General features: G+C 34.0%; 3 protein-coding genes across 3 annotated transcripts; 2 read left to right on the top strand and 1 right to left on the bottom strand.

The window, feature by feature from the left end:
• The first annotated feature begins 8,224 nt into the window (after positions 1-8,224).
• LOC133336538 (histone-lysine N-methyltransferase SMYD3) lies at positions 8,225-10,462 on the top strand. The gene is made up of 7 exons (XM_061544820.1): positions 8,225-8,437; positions 8,502-8,743; positions 8,802-8,932; positions 9,360-9,536; positions 9,594-9,879; positions 10,021-10,183; positions 10,252-10,462. Exons 1-7 carry the CDS (start codon positions 8,325-8,327, stop codon positions 10,460-10,462), a joined length of 1,323 nt encoding a protein of 440 aa, XP_061400804.1. The 5' UTR covers positions 8,225-8,324.
• A 2,503-nt stretch (positions 10,463-12,965) lies between these two features.
• LOC133336537 (torsin-like protein) lies at positions 12,966-14,847 on the top strand. Its single transcript, XM_061544819.1, has 3 exons — positions 12,966-12,988; positions 13,772-14,632; positions 14,703-14,847. The coding sequence occupies exons 1-3, from the start codon at positions 12,966-12,968 to the stop codon at positions 14,815-14,817; spliced, it is 999 nt and encodes a 332-aa protein (XP_061400803.1). The 3' UTR covers positions 14,818-14,847.
• A 70-nt stretch (positions 14,848-14,917) lies between these two features.
• LOC133336531 (large ribosomal subunit protein uL30m) lies at positions 14,918-15,686 on the bottom strand. The gene is made up of 2 exons (XM_061544814.1): positions 15,526-15,686; positions 14,918-15,333 (listed from the first exon to the last, which is right to left on the bottom strand). Exons 1-2 carry the CDS (start codon positions 15,657-15,659, stop codon positions 14,919-14,921), a joined length of 549 nt encoding a protein of 182 aa, XP_061400798.1. The 5' UTR covers positions 15,660-15,686; the 3' UTR covers position 14,918.
• Between the last annotated feature and the right edge of the window lie 503 nt (positions 15,687-16,189).

The following is a 16,189-nucleotide window of genomic DNA, read 5'->3' as shown; positions in this document are numbered from 1 at the left end:
TTTTCTATACGAAAAGCAAAGGCTGTTATACTAGTTTATAAAAAATTTCAATTCTCTTAAAAATGTTTGTAAGTCAATCATTATTCGATTGGTTCGGCTGCTCCTATGGGCGTATGATAGATAGGTGCCACCTGGAATCTTCATTTTATCACTATCGCGAATGCTTGGGATTTATTTCTTTAGAATTGATTTCATTCTTTGGCGGACCTGTGGTTCTGTGAATTTCTTCTATAGTTTTTTTTCGATTTTTTTTTTCATAAAAAATGTATTTTGTAGTTTTTACAAAAAAATCTTCATTCTCTTTAAAATATTTCTAACTAAATCATTATTCGATTGATTCGGCTGTTCCTAAGGGCGTATGAGGTATGTCAGCAGTCATACGCAGCCAAGTACCACCTGAAATCTTCATTTATGAATATCGTGATGGACTGTAATTTATTTTTATAGAAGAAATATCATTCTTTGGATGACTATGATGGATAAAAAATGGGTGCTAAAGGACACAGGGTTTTTTGCTAAAAAAATGAAAGTTATTAAAGAAAAATCAATTATTTTGTAAAAAAATCTATAAAAAAATATCCGAACTAGTGGTCCAAAAAAATTTATTCTGTAGAAAAAAATCTTACTGCTTATTAAATAATTTTTAATAAAAATTTAATCCAATTAGTTTGGGAGTTTCAGAGGGCATATGACGAATATCAGCAATCATACGCAGCCAAGTACCCCGTGAAATATTTATTTATCACTATTGGGAAAGATTACGGGTTTTTCTATAGATTAAAATTGAATTGTTTGGAGGACAATGATGATGATTTTTCCTTAAAAAATGAACCCTAAAGAAGCAGAGATATTTTTTTCTAAAGCAAATGCTCAGTATTATAGAAAAAATCCATTATCTTGAAAAAATTAACTGTGGGAAAAAATATATCCTCTTTTACTACTGATTCTTTGTATAGAAAAAATCAGCCATTTCCCATTCAAAACATATTTCAATTAATTGTTTTTATTTGATTCCATTATGTGTCCCCCAGGGTGTATGATGTATGACACCAGTCATACGCCACCTAGTACCACTTATGCCCTAAAACATTCATTTTAGCTACTCTACCCTCGTATTTTTCCATTTACCTTTTCACCAAAGCCAACTTCCTTAGCCAATACCCAACAAGAGAGAGCCTCAAAGCCTGCCTGGCTGCCTAACTGCCAGCCTGCCTGCTGGCCTATTCCAAAAAGATAGAAAAGTAGCCATAAATATTCCATAGCTGTAATGTGTGGCACATCAAATGTCAAAAGTTTAATTTACAGCGTTTTGTGGCAAATATGCAATTGAAAGCAGGAAGTGTGTGTTAAGAATAGATTTTTGGCCAGAAAAAAACGAAAATCGCAAATGCTTGCAATGGTTTTGACTTTTATTTCGCATGTAGTTGGGGGGAACGATAGGTGGTCGTGTAGATGGCTGGTTAGATGCTTGGTTGTTAGGTTGTCTGCATGGCCGACATAACTGCTCGTTAGAACGTGGCGCCGCCGTATGTGGCATACGTTGAAAGCATACGCTAAACAGGCCATATATATTATTTAAGCAGCCTAAGGAGATTTGAAGTTTCCAATCCAATTAAGGTGTTCCATAACTGTGCGGGGAAAAATCGCTAGCTAGATGGTTGGTTGGATGATGGTAAAATTTGCTTTACACTTCTACAGTTTACAGTGGAGGTACATAATTTTTATTTTTTTGGAAGGAAAATGACTTGCATTACAGTTTTTCAATTCATTTCCCAAGGATTAATCCCATGACTGGTGTCTTTATCTACCTCCAACCACTTGGTTATTATAGACATTAATGAACATAAAATCCCTTTCAATTTTTTGCAAATAGACAATTGATTGCCTTTTTTTGCCCATGTGTATGACCCATAATAAAGTTCATTCATCTTTTAGCCGAATTACCTAGCACGGAAAAAATAGCCATAAATTTTGTTATAGACAACCATTCAGCCAGGCAGCCAGGCAGCGTACCACATTAATATGGCCATAAAAATTGCCATGTTTTTCGTCTCTCTCTCTTTTTGCATACGATAAAAATAAATTATGCTTTGAAATTATTGTAATAAATATGTTATCAGGGCGAAATCCCCCTGAGGCAAGGCAAGGCAGAATTGGAAGAAAATGAAGATTAGCCCAAAATTCTTGAAATAGAAATATATCAGCAATTACTTGAAGACCAAATGACATTACTATGGTCAATAATTCGAATGAATTCATTATTATATTCTGTCAAGTTTTTTTGTTTGTAGCATTATAGGGAAGTGGTATAAGTAATATATCATTTATACGCCATGGAGGACTCAATATTTGTTTGTTACTCAAACCCCAATTATTTTCATACGTCTCATATATTATTCATACGCATGCAGGAACTGGAGAGTGAGGACTTAAAAATATAAATGAATTCAAGACGGCGTATTAGTAATGCCAGTACTCATACGCAACCCGGACTGTAGAGCAATTTTCAAATAGGTAAAATTGGTAATAGAAGCCTATAATAGGTCTATTATCAATTATTTTTTTATATAAAAAAGCAAGTCATTTTCTTTCCTTAAAATTATTCTTCATTAAATATTTTTTCAATTGGTTCCTGGGTTCCTAATGGCGTATGATGTATGTCAGCAGTCATACGCAACCAAGTACCACCAGATATATGCATTTATACTATTCTAATTTATTGTGATTTTGCCCAATTTGTTATTGAAAACAATAACAGACCTGGGATGTCTGAAAATTTGTTCTATCCTTTAGAGAAATCCCTTTAAAAATCCACCCCAAGAGCCTCAATATCCTTTAGAGAATTCCCTTTAAAAATCCACCCCTAAAAGCCTCAATGTCCTTTAGAGAAATCCCTTTAAAAATCCGCCTCTCAGAGCCTCAATATCCTTTAGAGAAATCCCCTTAAAAATCCACGACTTTTTGCCTTCATGTCCTTTGAAAAATTTACTTTGAAAATCCACGCCTTGTTGACTTCATGTCCTTTAGAATTCTTTCCTTTACAAATCCACGCCTTGTTGCCTTCATGTCCTTTAGAATTCTTTTTTTTTAAATCCACGCCTTGTTGGTTAGATGTCCTTTAGAAAATTTCCAGGCCTTGTTGGTTTTAAATTTCTTTTAAAAATCCACTCCTTGTTGCCTTCATGTCCTTTAGAAATCTGTCTTTAAAAATCCTTCCTTCTTCTATTGGTTCATGACTTCTAAGGCGTATGACTATTGGCATTAATCATACGCAACAACATATATTTTCTATAGAAAAAAACTAAGATATTGGGCGGTTGAAATTCTTTTCAATAGAAATAACCTCCGAACTATGGGTCAGAGAAGCCCTGGAGTTTTGAGAATATTTTTTTAGATTTTTTTTAAAAGAATCATTCCAACAGATGGAATTCCCGACAATTTCAAGGATAGGCGTATGACTACTGTTATCAATCATACGCAACCAAGAACCAAACATAAAACCAAGCTTTGGTACTGCGAAATTTGTTTTATAAAAATTTTCTGCGAATTGTTTCCATAGATTAAAATTAGTCTAGAGATTTTTTTAAATAATATTTGTTTGTGGGTTCCAAGGCGTATGATTACTATCATCAGTCATACGCAACCAAGTACCAAAAACATCTCCGAACTGTGGTTCTGCATAAAGTTTTCTATAAAATAAATCTAAGGTATTTGGGGGGCTAAATTTTTTTCTATTGCTGAAAAAACCTCCGAACTATGACTCAGAAAAGCCCTGGGATTTTTTTCATTAAAAAATTTTAAGGCCATCTTTATTGTCCATATAACCACATTGGTGAGCAGGATATAGAAGAGGTTCCCTAGATGAAAATCAGTCTAGAAATTTTTTATATTAAAAACAACAAATCCTTTCGTCTTCTATTTAGTTGTCATGAGTTCCTATGACTACTATCATCAGTTATGCGCAACCATGTACCACAAACATCTCCGAACTGTGGTTCTACTAAAAGTTTTCTATAGAAAAAATCAAACTATGGCTCAGAGAAGTCCTGGGGTTCTGAGAATTTGTTTCCTTTTTTTACAAAAAAAAAAATATTTCAAGAGGTGGAATTTGTAACCAAGTACCAAAAATATCTCCGAACTATGGCTCAGAGAAGCTTTGGGGTTCTGAGAAAAATTTTCCTATATATATATTTTTTTTTTTTTTTGATAAAAAAAACCCAACAGCTGGATTTCCTAACTATTTCAAGGACAGCATAAAAACGCATTAATGAAAAGGATAATGGGGGAAATTTGGGGTAGCTTTCTCCTTCTTTTTTTCATTTTAAAACCTTCCTGGAACTAGTGTTCGTAATTTGCCCTCTTTCTGCCTTTGTTCATTATATTTCTGCAACTTCGAACCGACATTTCTGGGAATCGAAACACATTGATGAGAAGGATAATGCCGGAATCTTAAGATTGCTTTCTCTAGTTTTTTTTTTAATTGTGGTTTGGTTCAAATTTTTTCTATGGATAAAAATCAGTTTAGATTTTTTTTATATTATTTATGAGATTTGTGGCGTATGACTACTGTCATCAGTCATACACAGCCAAGTACCAAAAATATCTCCGAACTATGGCTCAGAGAAGCTTTGGGTTTCTGAGAAAAATTTTCCTGCTTTTTTCATTAAAAAAATTATCCCAACAGGTGGAATTTCAAGGATAGGATAATTGTCCATAAAAATGCATTGATGAAAAGGATAATGAGGAAATTTTGAGGATGCTTTCAAATATTTTTTTTATTTTAAAACCTTCCTGGAACTAGTGTTCGTTTTTGCCCTTTTTCTGCCTTGGCTATGTTAGGAAATCAAAGAGTTTTTCCTTTGTACATATTTTTCTGTAACTTCGTACCGGCATTTCTGGGAATGGAAACAGGCACAAAACCTAGCCTTTGGCTTTAGAATTTAATTAAAAACTCAAACCCCTATTTTTAGCTCACCCATATAACCCCAAAACAATTTGTAAAGGTAGGAGTGATCCGATGTTAGGACAAAAAAATTAATCTAAATAAAATAAAAATAAAATGTAAATTAAAGTTAAAGTCAAAAGGAAATGACAACTTACCCAGAAAGGTGGTTTTTCCTTGGCTTAGGTCAACAAAAAAATGTCAACCGGATATTTGATTGTGTTTGTGAGAAAAAAATAGTTGGGGGAAGCCACTTCGACTTAAACTTGCGTTGGATATCCTTTTTTCGCACGTTTGCTCGTTTTGTTTGTTTGTTTATTTTTTTGTTGCCAGTCACAATTCACGAAACTTTTTTTTGTTTTGGCGAAAAAAAATATTAAACTAGAAGATGCTGTTGTTTGTGGGCCAGGTGTTTTTTAAAGGATGCGAAGTAAACGGATATATGGTGTGATGGCAACAAACAGTCCGTAAAACCATCCATGACAGAGGAAACATAATTAACTTTTCGGGTTTTTTGCACTTTTCTTTTGTACTTTTCTTACTTTGCACAGAAACTTTTCACTTGGCGTTTTTAGTCATTTTTTACAATTACACAGCATTTGCAAACAATTTCTTTGCTCTAAAAAGGGCTGAGATTTTTTAAACTTTTTGTTCTTTTTTCAGCAATTCATGCCTTGTCACTACACACACGCCAATAATGCTGGGTAATTTATTTCCTTTGGTATGTGATTTTTCTTTACTCCTCTTTTTTGTATATTTAATTTTTTTCAACACAAAAATATTTCCTTTTTTATTTAGTTTTGATTTTCATTTAATTTACCACTCTACGTTTTTTCTATTTAATTTTTTCTGTATTTTGTAGAGATTTTTCTCCTTTCACTTCATTTTGTTGGGCAATTTCGGTTATCTCTGTGAATAGCAACAACGTTTCAGATTTTTTCTTCACCTTTTTCTTTCGTTTTTTTCTATTTTATTTTTTTACTATTGCCAAGCTTTTTGGCTGGCTGACTGCTTTCTTTAATTTTTCTGTTGAATCCTTCGATTGTCTCATAATTGAAATCAATTCTGTTTGTATCTGCTTTTCCTTTGGGGTGGTGTCACATAAAAACCACTCACTCACTATTGTTACAGCAGTAAAGCACACGCACGTACACACAGCAACACACAGGCACACACACGAACACACGAATTATGCCAATGCATGGAGCAGAAAAAGGCGACGACGAGCAGTAACAACAACAAAACACATTGTTACAACAGCAGCAGCAACATTGGCAGACACATTCAAGAGCAACATCCTCTTCTTAATTTTTTTTCTTTTGTGTACATTTTCCTTTTCAAAGGCAACAACAACAACAAGAATTTTAACTAATAAAAAATAACAAATAATGTTGTTTTGCAAATCTCTTGTCCACACATTTTGTTTACACACTCACGCTCTCAATAGATTTTAATTCTTCTTCTCCAACCGTTTACCGTTATGTCAAAAAGAAACAAATGAACACAAATTTTCTGTATTTTATTTTACAACTCTCAAAGTGTTGATTTTTATTTTTTTCCTTTGCTTTCTTATATTCCTTTAAGTTGTTTTTGTTGTTATCAATGCTTATTCTTCTTCTTGTTCTTTTATCACATCCATTAACCGCACATACCGTTATAACAGTTTCCGTTTGTTTATTTGGTCCAGCAGAGATGAATGAAAGTATACGACTAAAAGCAAATCTGTGTGGCAGGCAAGCTACAGCATGCCAAAACAACAGCCTCTTGTCGTGTGTATCGCTATGCATGTACACACTACGGGTGTATGTGCGTGTGCACGCGAAATAACAAATAACCTGTGACATGCCATGAGAGTGAGAACAAGGATTCACAATTGAAAGCTCTCTGGGAAAGTAGTTAAATAAAAAGCAAGAGAGAGCGCGGTACTGAAGAAGAGAATAAAATAACTAACGGCTTCATTACTTCCACTCTCCAAAAAACACCAGACAAAACAGTACAGAACAGGGGAGATATTTTTTAATGTAAACAAAACAAATAGACTTGACTTTTGTACTGCGGATTTAAAAGGGGGGAGTAAATAAAAAATAAACAAGTAGACACTCCGCCTGATCCTGATTTAAAATAACTAAGAAAAAAATAAATTAATATTACTAGATTCCGTGTAAAATAACGTTTACACGGAGCCATTTTAATTTAAATATCTATATATTACCTAACATTTACACAAGGCAAATTTATCATTAAAATTTTATCATAAAAATTTTACATATAACATAACGTTTACACGGCGTAATTTAATCATTATAAAATTTTGCATTTATTTATATTATCTATCATTTACATTTAGATTTTTTTAGATTTATATATCGTTTAGAGTGTGTGATTTTATCATCCTTAATAAAGCTTTCGAGTCACACATCATATTGTTAACAATTATATATTCCAAATAGCTAATCATTTGATTTTAATACAGTAGAATTTCACAGTTTTTAGCATAAAATAGACAGCATCAAATTACAAAAATAAATTTAAATTCTCAATTGCTTCCTCAAAGATTAAAATAATTTTATAATTTAAATAAAAATACAATTTTTTATCAAAATATTTGAGTTATATTTCATATTATTGCAAAACAAATAATTAAATATATTTTATACGAATAAAATTTAAACGTAATTACATTGTTTATGCATAATTTGTAATAAAAACGTTAAAATTGCAGTATTTTATGCACCCTTTTATTGATTTTAACAACTGTCATACAATTCACACGCCAACATCTAAGTATCACCCACAAGTGTCAAGATTTCCACAGTCATCACCATTCATATATATCTCCCTCTCCCATAACCCTTATAACAGCTGTTAAGGAACAACAACAAAATGTAAACAAAGCGGCACAATAGCATGCAATTTCTTGTTTACATTCTAAAAATAAAACGCCAACTCTTCTCCTTCTGTGTTTTTCGCTTGCCGTGAGTTTATTTTTAAGTTTTAGCACTTAAAATTAAGAGAAACATAAAGCACAATAGGAAAAACAAAAAAAAATAATAAGACGCCAGGCAGCCAAAAACAAAACACCACAGCAGGTAATGTTATGTTATGATAGACATCATTCAGTTTCTTTCGATCGATTGCCAGAAAAGCAAGCAACAGCTACTAAATAACAACCAGAGGAGGAAGAAAAAAGAATTGCAATACTACGGCAATCTAGTTTCTTCTTCAGTTTGCCAAATAAAATTCAATATTAATAAATTCTATTTTCAAAAACAACAAAATGCCTTCAAATAGAAGAATATTTGCACCACACTTAATACGATCCCTAGAATCGTTGAATATCAGTAATTATGCTGCCAAGGATTACAAAAAGGATGTGGTGAAAATGAAACCCAATAAGGCGATAAAACGGGGCGATCGTATTCTAACGGAAAAGCCATTTACCTATGTGCTTAAATCGCAATTTCGCAAGGAAAGATGTGATAATTGTTTGAGCAGGTGAGTGGAATGTAATTTTTTGACATAAAATATAAATAATTTTGTTTTCTTTGTTTTATACTAGTACTAAGGTTATGAAATGTTCAAATTGCAATTACGTCTATTATTGTAATCGGGCATGCCAAATGGAGGCATGGCCATTACATAAAATCGAATGTCCATTCCTGAAACGCATTTATCCACGTAGCGTACCAGATGCTGCACGCATACTATGCCGTATTATAATCAAATTGAATAATGGTGGTGATATGGAAAAGGGTTATTACACAGAGACATGTTTTCGCAAATTTAGAGATTTAATGTCACGTAAGGAAAATGTTGACCTAATTATTAGTTTAAATATTAATTGATATTCTCTTAATAGACTATCAAGAAATCAAACATGACCCACGACGTTTGGAACACTTGGAATGCTTACATGCCATTTTGAGTGAAATGATGCAGGACAGTGCCATTGTACCCAACGAGGCTGAACTGCTAACAATATATGGCCGGGTAGGTTTGTAAAAATAAACCAAAAAGAAAAATTGCTATCAATGACACATTAATATGAATCTAGAACAATCTTGCACACCTTATGCGTTGTCCAATCATATTTTTTGTATTAAAAATATTGCTTGTTTTTTTTTCATTTTACGTTTACGTTTAAATTGTTTGTTTTTTATAATTTTTTTGCTTGTGTTCTACCTGGGCACTGTGCCAACAAAAGAAGCATCCACAACACACTTTCGTTTTCGATTTTTATAAACATAGAACATGAACAACAACAACAAAAATTTCTAATGTTAAATGTCGAGCCCCCTTCTGGTGACTTTTTGCATAGCAATGTGGCGCTAAGTTGTAGTTTTTTTGGTTTTATGTAGACAAATTGTAGTAATGTTATTTGAATGATCAACACATGTAATTTGTCCACCACTTGTAGTTAATTACAAATGGATTCAATATACTCGATGCCGAAATGAATTCAATTGCAACGGCCATATTTTTGGGTGTTTCCGTCACCGATCACAGCTGCAAACCGAATGCAGTGGCCACATTTGAGGGCACCACATTGCATATACAGGCCATAGAAGATATTGAGTGTTTGGATTGGTCAAAGGTATTTTTAGATTCTCTGAATATAAATTCAATATTTATAAACATATTGTCGTTTCAGATTTTCATTAGCTACATAGATTTGTTGAATACGCCTGAACAAAGACGTAAGGACTTAAAGGACAATTACTATTTCCTGTGTATCTGCAGCAAGTGTATTGATCCCCATGAGGCTTTGGAAATGGAGTCGGCCTGTTGTCCGAATCGTAAATGTAAAGCCAATGTTGATGTTAAACTCACCAATTGTTCGGCCTGTGGTACGGGTATTAGTCCCAGGCATCGTAATGGTTTTAATGAAGTCATGGAGTTAACCAAACATCAGTTAGGCAGTATGAAAGATGTGGCATGTAAGTTTGGTGATTTTATAAAACTCATTTTTTCAAAGGTCTATAAAAGGTGTGGATTTTTTTAAAAATATTTTTCTTTTTCATTTCTAAATCTTCCTGACTTCTAAGGACTTTATTTTTCTTCTTCTTCTTCCTTTGCAGATTTAGATGTATGTAAAGTATTGCTGAACAAACAGGAGGAATTTATGCATCCTTTCAATGTTTGGTATATCAAAACCCTAGATGCTGCCTTTGAAGCTGCCATAGATGTTGGCAAATGGCCAGAAGCTTTAAATTATGGCAAAAAATTACTGCCAGGTTTTCGGTAATTTAAATCATTCAACAATTCCAACCCATAAGAAATTAATAAAATTTAATTTTCTTCCCTTACAGCAAATACTATGGCGATTGGAATCCTCTTTTGGGTTTGCTCTATTTAAAATTAGCCAAAATCCAACATCATGAATCCCATCTCAAAGATTGTATTGAAAATTTCCAAGAAGCACGTAAAATTCTCGAAGTTACACATGGCAAAGATCATTCATTAATACAAAATCAGCTAAAGCCTTTATTGTTGCAGGCAATTGCAGAAAGCACAGCTTAGTTTTTAAGAATTCAAATTGTAATATAGGTTATATACATAGGTAAATATAATAAAAAATAGTTAATAGATTTTTTTTAAGGCCAAGGCACGTCTTTCCGTATCCGGGTGTAAACTTCTGATTAAACCAATTATTTCATCGGCTTTGAAATAATCTGAATACTTGCCCATGGACCACATTTCGGTGATTTCCGTAAGAGATGCCTTCAGAGTTTCCTTTAAGAGTAGCATACGCTGCCAACTGACCACCGATTTGAGTTCTTGGCCCACCTGGAATTTAAGGGGACATTACTGACAAATGTTGTTTATGTGTCATATGGAGGAGTTACCTTAAACAAGGAGCCAGCCTTGTTTTGAAATAATTCAAATATTTCCAACATTGTTTTGGCCTCGAAGGATGTAATCGTCTCTTTGGCAACAACCTGTTGATTCAAAATTAAACAACAGGTACTTATCAATTCTCCCATGGTTTTATTATATTCCTTGACGGGTAAGACAGGCTGCCATAAACTTTCAAGCAAACGTAGGTGGGACAAACATTCATGCACCATTGTGGGTGTTATATTTCCCACCTCCCTTTCATTTGTTTGCAGTATTTTTTGCAGCTCATTCAATTGTTGATTGATTTGTTGCCGCAAATATTTGGTACCCGTGGCCGATAGATTTTTAATCATATTTGATACCGTGGGTATGCCATAATTCTTGGCCAAGAAATGATGAAGAAACATACAGTTGTTGTAGAACAACATAGATTGTTGGGGCAATGTTTCCAAATGTTCTTTGTGATATTGTGGTACTAGGGTAACATAGGAATTGATTAGAATGGAAATGATGTTAAAAAAACGTCCCTCCTCATTGGCAGATTCATTGTCCTGGCGTAGAATGCGATTGAGAAGTTTTACAAATTCCTATGTGGGGGAGAAAATGGGCATAATTTTTTGAGGGATATACAAATTAAAGGTTTACAAGTGTCTTACAGATTTTTGGAAATTTTTTTAATTCAAATTTCATTCTAAAATTGAATTTTTCTCAAGGTGAACTTTTAAAATTTAGATCATATAAAATGCTACTCACCAACACACTTTTTGACACCATACAGCGTGGAAACAAAAATGGATTATTTGCCACATCTTCGGCTGTATTTTTCTCCGCCATAACGGTCATATCTTGTAGATCCTTCTGCATTAACTCCCTGCCCGTATCCATAATGCGCCGAAACAGACGATTATGATATAGCGTATCAAAGTTTTCCGTAAATTTACTCAATTGATTATCAATATCGCGATTAATTAAAAACACATCAGCCAGAAAACTTTCAAACATTAGAATATCTTCAATCATTCTTGGTTGTGAATCATTATCCAAGGTATCCGGTATACAATCCATTAGACATTCATCGATTAGTAGCTGTAGCAATCGTTTGGAAATATGTTCTCCTATTACGCCGAAAACATGTTGCTCCTCGGTAACAGATATATTCAAATTATCCAAACAATGGAAGAGTAATTTAATGTTTTCAAAGACCTGTGTGTAATCGGGTGTGTTGCCTACATCTGCTGCAGCCGCAGAGTAGGACAATTGAAAGATTTGATAATCTTCGCCTTCTTCCGAGAAGTTTACATTTACCGGTTTGGTAATAATCGGTGCCAGGCATTTGTCCATTAAAAAATCACACAATTCGGTAACATCATACTTGGCCTGGAAACAAATTTCAAAATTTTAAAATTATTTTCATATAAAAAATATCTTCACCCACCTGAAACAAAGCCAGTGCCGTATCCTGCAATTGATTAATATCTTTGGACACCTGTATGGTGGCACACGAACTTAATGCCACTTGCTTTTCCGAAAACTGCACCAGCTCTTGAAATTTATTACGCATATTCGATTTGACCGTATAAAATTGTAAAATATACTTCACTTTGATTGTATCATAGCATGGACTGGCCACCAACAGCTTTTGAACATCATCACTGGCACTCGTGTGTATTAAATTATTCAATTTCTTCAACATATCCAATATGATCATGTACTCATTCGAACTCGTCTCTTCCAACATTTGAAAGATTTCATCGGCACCCAGGATACGATTGACCACATCCAATTCCCATACCACAGACTCAAATTTACGTACCGTTGACATTAGTTCAGCATCAAACTGGGGCATGGAACATTGCAGGGAATTGAGTAAATCATAGGCTTCCTTTTCCAAAAGCTTACCCTCTTCCAAATCGAAGAGAGTTGTATTATTGGGCATAAACTCGACATAGTTATCATCAATGTATTTGGAGACACGTTCCTTGAAACGATGTATCTGCTCCAGTTTGGTAATGATATGTTTTCTAATGTCGTTGACATTTTCTGCACCCTTGTTGGAGTTGAAATCCGTTTTAATGTCCAACACTTCCATTTTCTACAAGTTTTTCAAAAACATTCAAAACATTCAAGCTTCAAGAAAAAAGTTTGAATTTTCTATTTTAGTTGTGACGCGCCTTTTTATAGAAATATGGTCATCCAGGGAGACCAGCTGTATATGTGCCCCTCAAGTTTGCTGTCAAGAATATTATTGTGAATTGACTTCCATTATGAAAACATTTTTTTACACAAATTTTTGTCGAAATTTTTGAATAAAAGTATTGCCAAAAAAACATCTGTTTTCCGATTTTCGATTGCTAATTTTGTTTTTTAATTTTTTTTTGAACATTACAAAAAAACATTTTTTCCGATTTCGATTGCTATCTTGGTGACCTTATTAATAGATCTTGCTAAATACCTTCTTCTTTTTAAAAGTACCGTTATTACAATGCCAGCATTTTTAAATTGCCGGCGCTTTTAAAAACATTATCGAACAGCTGTTTGTGACATGTAAACAATGTGTCCTGGTAACTCATCGCATTTAGGTGGTTAAATGAAAAAAATTATGCCTGTGACGATGTGAAATTAAAACAATTTTAATTAAAAATCAAATTTTAGTGAAGAAAAGATCGTTTTTATTTTATATATTTCAAAAAAAATACTAATTTTGATTTAAGCAAACATTCATTTTACACTTTATGCGATTCACTGCAAAATGATAACGTCACTGCCGACATCTATTTTTGACAACGCAGTCATCAATTATATTTGCATGGCTTGCAAAAACAACAACAGCTGAGATACATTCCAGTCCCCTTAAAACAGAAATTTCAAAATCCACCAACAAAAGATACGTCATTACTGCACTGCCGCCTTGCACCACGTCGTTTAGAATAGAATAATGTTTTCAAAATGTGTATTTATTTTGTCATTAATTATCTGTGTTATAAATTCCAGTGTCCGTGCCTTATTTGATCCCTTGTCCATGGGACTAGCAGCTGGTGCTGCATTGGGTCTCTACAAATTTGATACTTTAAAAGATAACACTTATTGTCGCTTTGCTGAATGTTGCAACGAACGCTCCATACCAGCGGACATTAAAGGTCTGCAAGAGGATTTGGACAAGCATTTGTTTGGCCAACACATTGTCAAGCAACAGTTGATACCCGCCTTAGAGGCTCACTTCAAGGAAAAGGAGCATTCCAAAAAACCATTAGTAATTAGTTTTCATGGTACCCCGGGAACGGGTAAGAATTTTGTGGCCGATAAAATTGCCCAAAGAATCTACGAAAAAGGATCGAAAAGTAAATTTGTACGCAAATATTTGGGCCGTGGTGATTTTCCATTGGAATCGGATGCCCATTTGTATAGTGCCCGTATACTAAAGGATGCTAAAGAGGCGATTGCAGCATGTCCACGTTCATTGTTTATATTCGATGAGGTGGATAAAATGCCACCAATGGTCTTTGAATCATTGGCATCTTTGATTAATTACAATGCCTTGGTTAATGGTGTGGACAGTACCCAGGCGATATTTATTTTTCTTTCCAATACTGCTGGTGTCCACATATCCGATAAGTTGGGTAAGCTGATCAAGAGTGGGACATTGCGTGATAAAACTCGTTTGAGTGATTTTGAACAAATTCTGGAAAAGGGAGCCTACAACTTGGATGGAGGCTTAAAGAAGACCAGCCTCATTGAATCACATTTAATTGATCATTTTATACCATTTTTGCCTTTGGAAAAATCGCATGTTTACAAATGTGCCCAGGCGGAGTTTGAATTGTGGGGCAAAAAACCCAAGGATGAAGTTGTGGAGTGAGTATTGAAAAATGAATATTTAATAATAAAATACCATGTTGTAATATTGCCCTTTGGTTATTTGCAGGCGAGTTGTAAACGACTACATCACTTACGATCGAGTCCATGGCATTTTTGCCACCTCAGGTTGTAAGAAACTGGGCAAAAAAGTGGCCGTAGAAGCTATGTCGCCAGATTTATAATAATAAGAAGCAATTGTTTTCTATAGATTAATAATTTATTGTTAGCACAAAACTATTAAGCGAAAAAAATTGTTCATTTTTTTAATAATAAAACCTCTTTTCTACCATGGATTTTGCCATTTCAAACGTGCATCTTTTTTCAATAAATCCGTATCCAAACGTTTGGGATCACTTTCGAATGTTTCCAATGCTTGTATTCTGTCTTCAACGGGACCAATTTCTTTGGTCACTATACATTCACCATTCTCCTTGAGTACAGTGTGTTTGATATCATTTTCTGTGGGTTCACCATGAGGGAATGTGACTGGTGTCACCTTGATCAAATGCTTTATCTTCCAGAGGCGTGCATTGTTTTCGGGAATATTTTTCACAACGGTAAAATCACCTTGTTTGCCATCCAAACCCAATTCCTTTAAGAGACGTTTCTCCCAGTAGGGATTACCTTTGACGGGTTTAATACGCTGAACACGAAACAATTTTGCCGGTTCAATTGGGGGATCTTGATGATCAGGGGTTCTGCAAAGAAGGAAATAAACGGAAATAAACCATATGTCGACCAAAGGATGCGGAATACAATGGCCTCAAAAGATTTGATGTTATCCTTGCATTTTTTATTGATTCCAAAACTATATTGTTGAAATCAAGGCCTCTAGTGCTACCGGACCTTAAAATTGACTTCTTCCCCATCATATATTCTATAATACTTGCCTTGGATAGTAAATAATGTTTCCATATTTCTGGCCATCTTTGTAGAGGAATTTTTTGTTGTGTTTGCCATAATGACGCATAGCCTGGAGGCAATGACTTTCGGCAGAATTTAGCAAACACTTTAAGGAGAACATTTTAATTTATAATATCAAAAAAATGTTCCAAGAATTCCGGTGATTTCCTCCACTTGCCCCAAGAAACAAAACATATGTTTTCGCCCACTAGGTTATGCAAAACAATTACACCATGAAGCCGATCACTTTTGACGGCGTTAAGAAACAGATGTTGTAAGTTGTGGCTGTGTTCAGTTGTTTTGACAGTTGTGTTCAATGCGTTTACGTTTTGTCAGTTGAATTGGCGGCAAAATAGTGTTCACTCAGAAATTTATAAAGGACTGGTGTTATTTGCCACGAAAATATAATAAATAAAGGTAATAATTATAAATAAAATGTATTAAAATAACCAACTAAAAATAGATAATTAAATATTTAATATTAGGGGTCTACAATGAAGCAGTTGAATGAGGAGGGGCGGAGTTTTGTACGCCATTTTTCCTTTACGTTTTATCTGTATTCTGATTGGTTAATGTAGTCATACACGACTAATCTCATTTATAAGGGATGAATGGATGCAGGGATGTGTGTCCTATATAAGATGCTGTTAA

The sequence above is a fragment of the Musca vetustissima genome, unplaced genomic scaffold, assembly GCF_032173495.1.
Source record: "Musca vetustissima isolate MV318-11 ecotype Yass unplaced genomic scaffold, APGP_CSIRO_Mvet_v1 utg1129, whole genome shotgun sequence".
NCBI lineage: Eukaryota > Metazoa > Arthropoda > Insecta > Diptera > Muscidae > Musca > Musca vetustissima.
The sequence above is the reverse complement of the archived record's forward strand: the minus strand, read 5'-3'. Positions and strand labels throughout refer to the sequence as shown.

What these genes read in the sequence shown, in the direction of transcription:
- LOC133336538 (XM_061544820.1), top strand. Translation starts at nt 8,325, where the DNA reads ATGAAACCCAATAAGGCGATAAAACGGGGCGATCGTATTCTAACGGAA. An exon ending in TGTGATAATTGTTTGAGCAG is followed by an intron (nt 8,438 to 8,501) that starts GTGAGTGGAATG and finishes GTTTTATACTAG; the next exon opens with TACTAAGGTTATGAAATGTT. An exon ending in AGTGTTTGGATTGGTCAAAG is followed by an intron (nt 9,537 to 9,593) that starts GTATTTTTAGAT and finishes TTGTCGTTTCAG; the next exon opens with ATTTTCATTAGCTACATAGA.
- LOC133336537 (XM_061544819.1), top strand. Translation starts at nt 12,966, where the DNA reads ATGGTCATCCAGGGAGACCAGCT. An exon ending in GTCATCCAGGGAGACCAGCT is followed by an intron (nt 12,989 to 13,771) that starts GTATATGTGCCC and finishes TATAAATTCCAG; the next exon opens with TGTCCGTGCCTTATTTGATC. An exon ending in CCCAAGGATGAAGTTGTGGA is followed by an intron (nt 14,633 to 14,702) that starts GTGAGTATTGAA and finishes GGTTATTTGCAG; the next exon opens with GCGAGTTGTAAACGACTACA.
- LOC133336531 (XM_061544814.1), bottom strand. Translation starts at nt 15,659, where the DNA reads ATGTTCTCCTTAAAGTGTTTGCTAAATTCTGCCGAAAGTCATTGCCTC. An exon ending in AACATTATTTACTATCCAAG is followed by an intron (nt 15,334 to 15,525) that starts GCAAGTATTATA and finishes CCTTCTTTGCAG; the next exon opens with AACCCCTGATCATCAAGATC.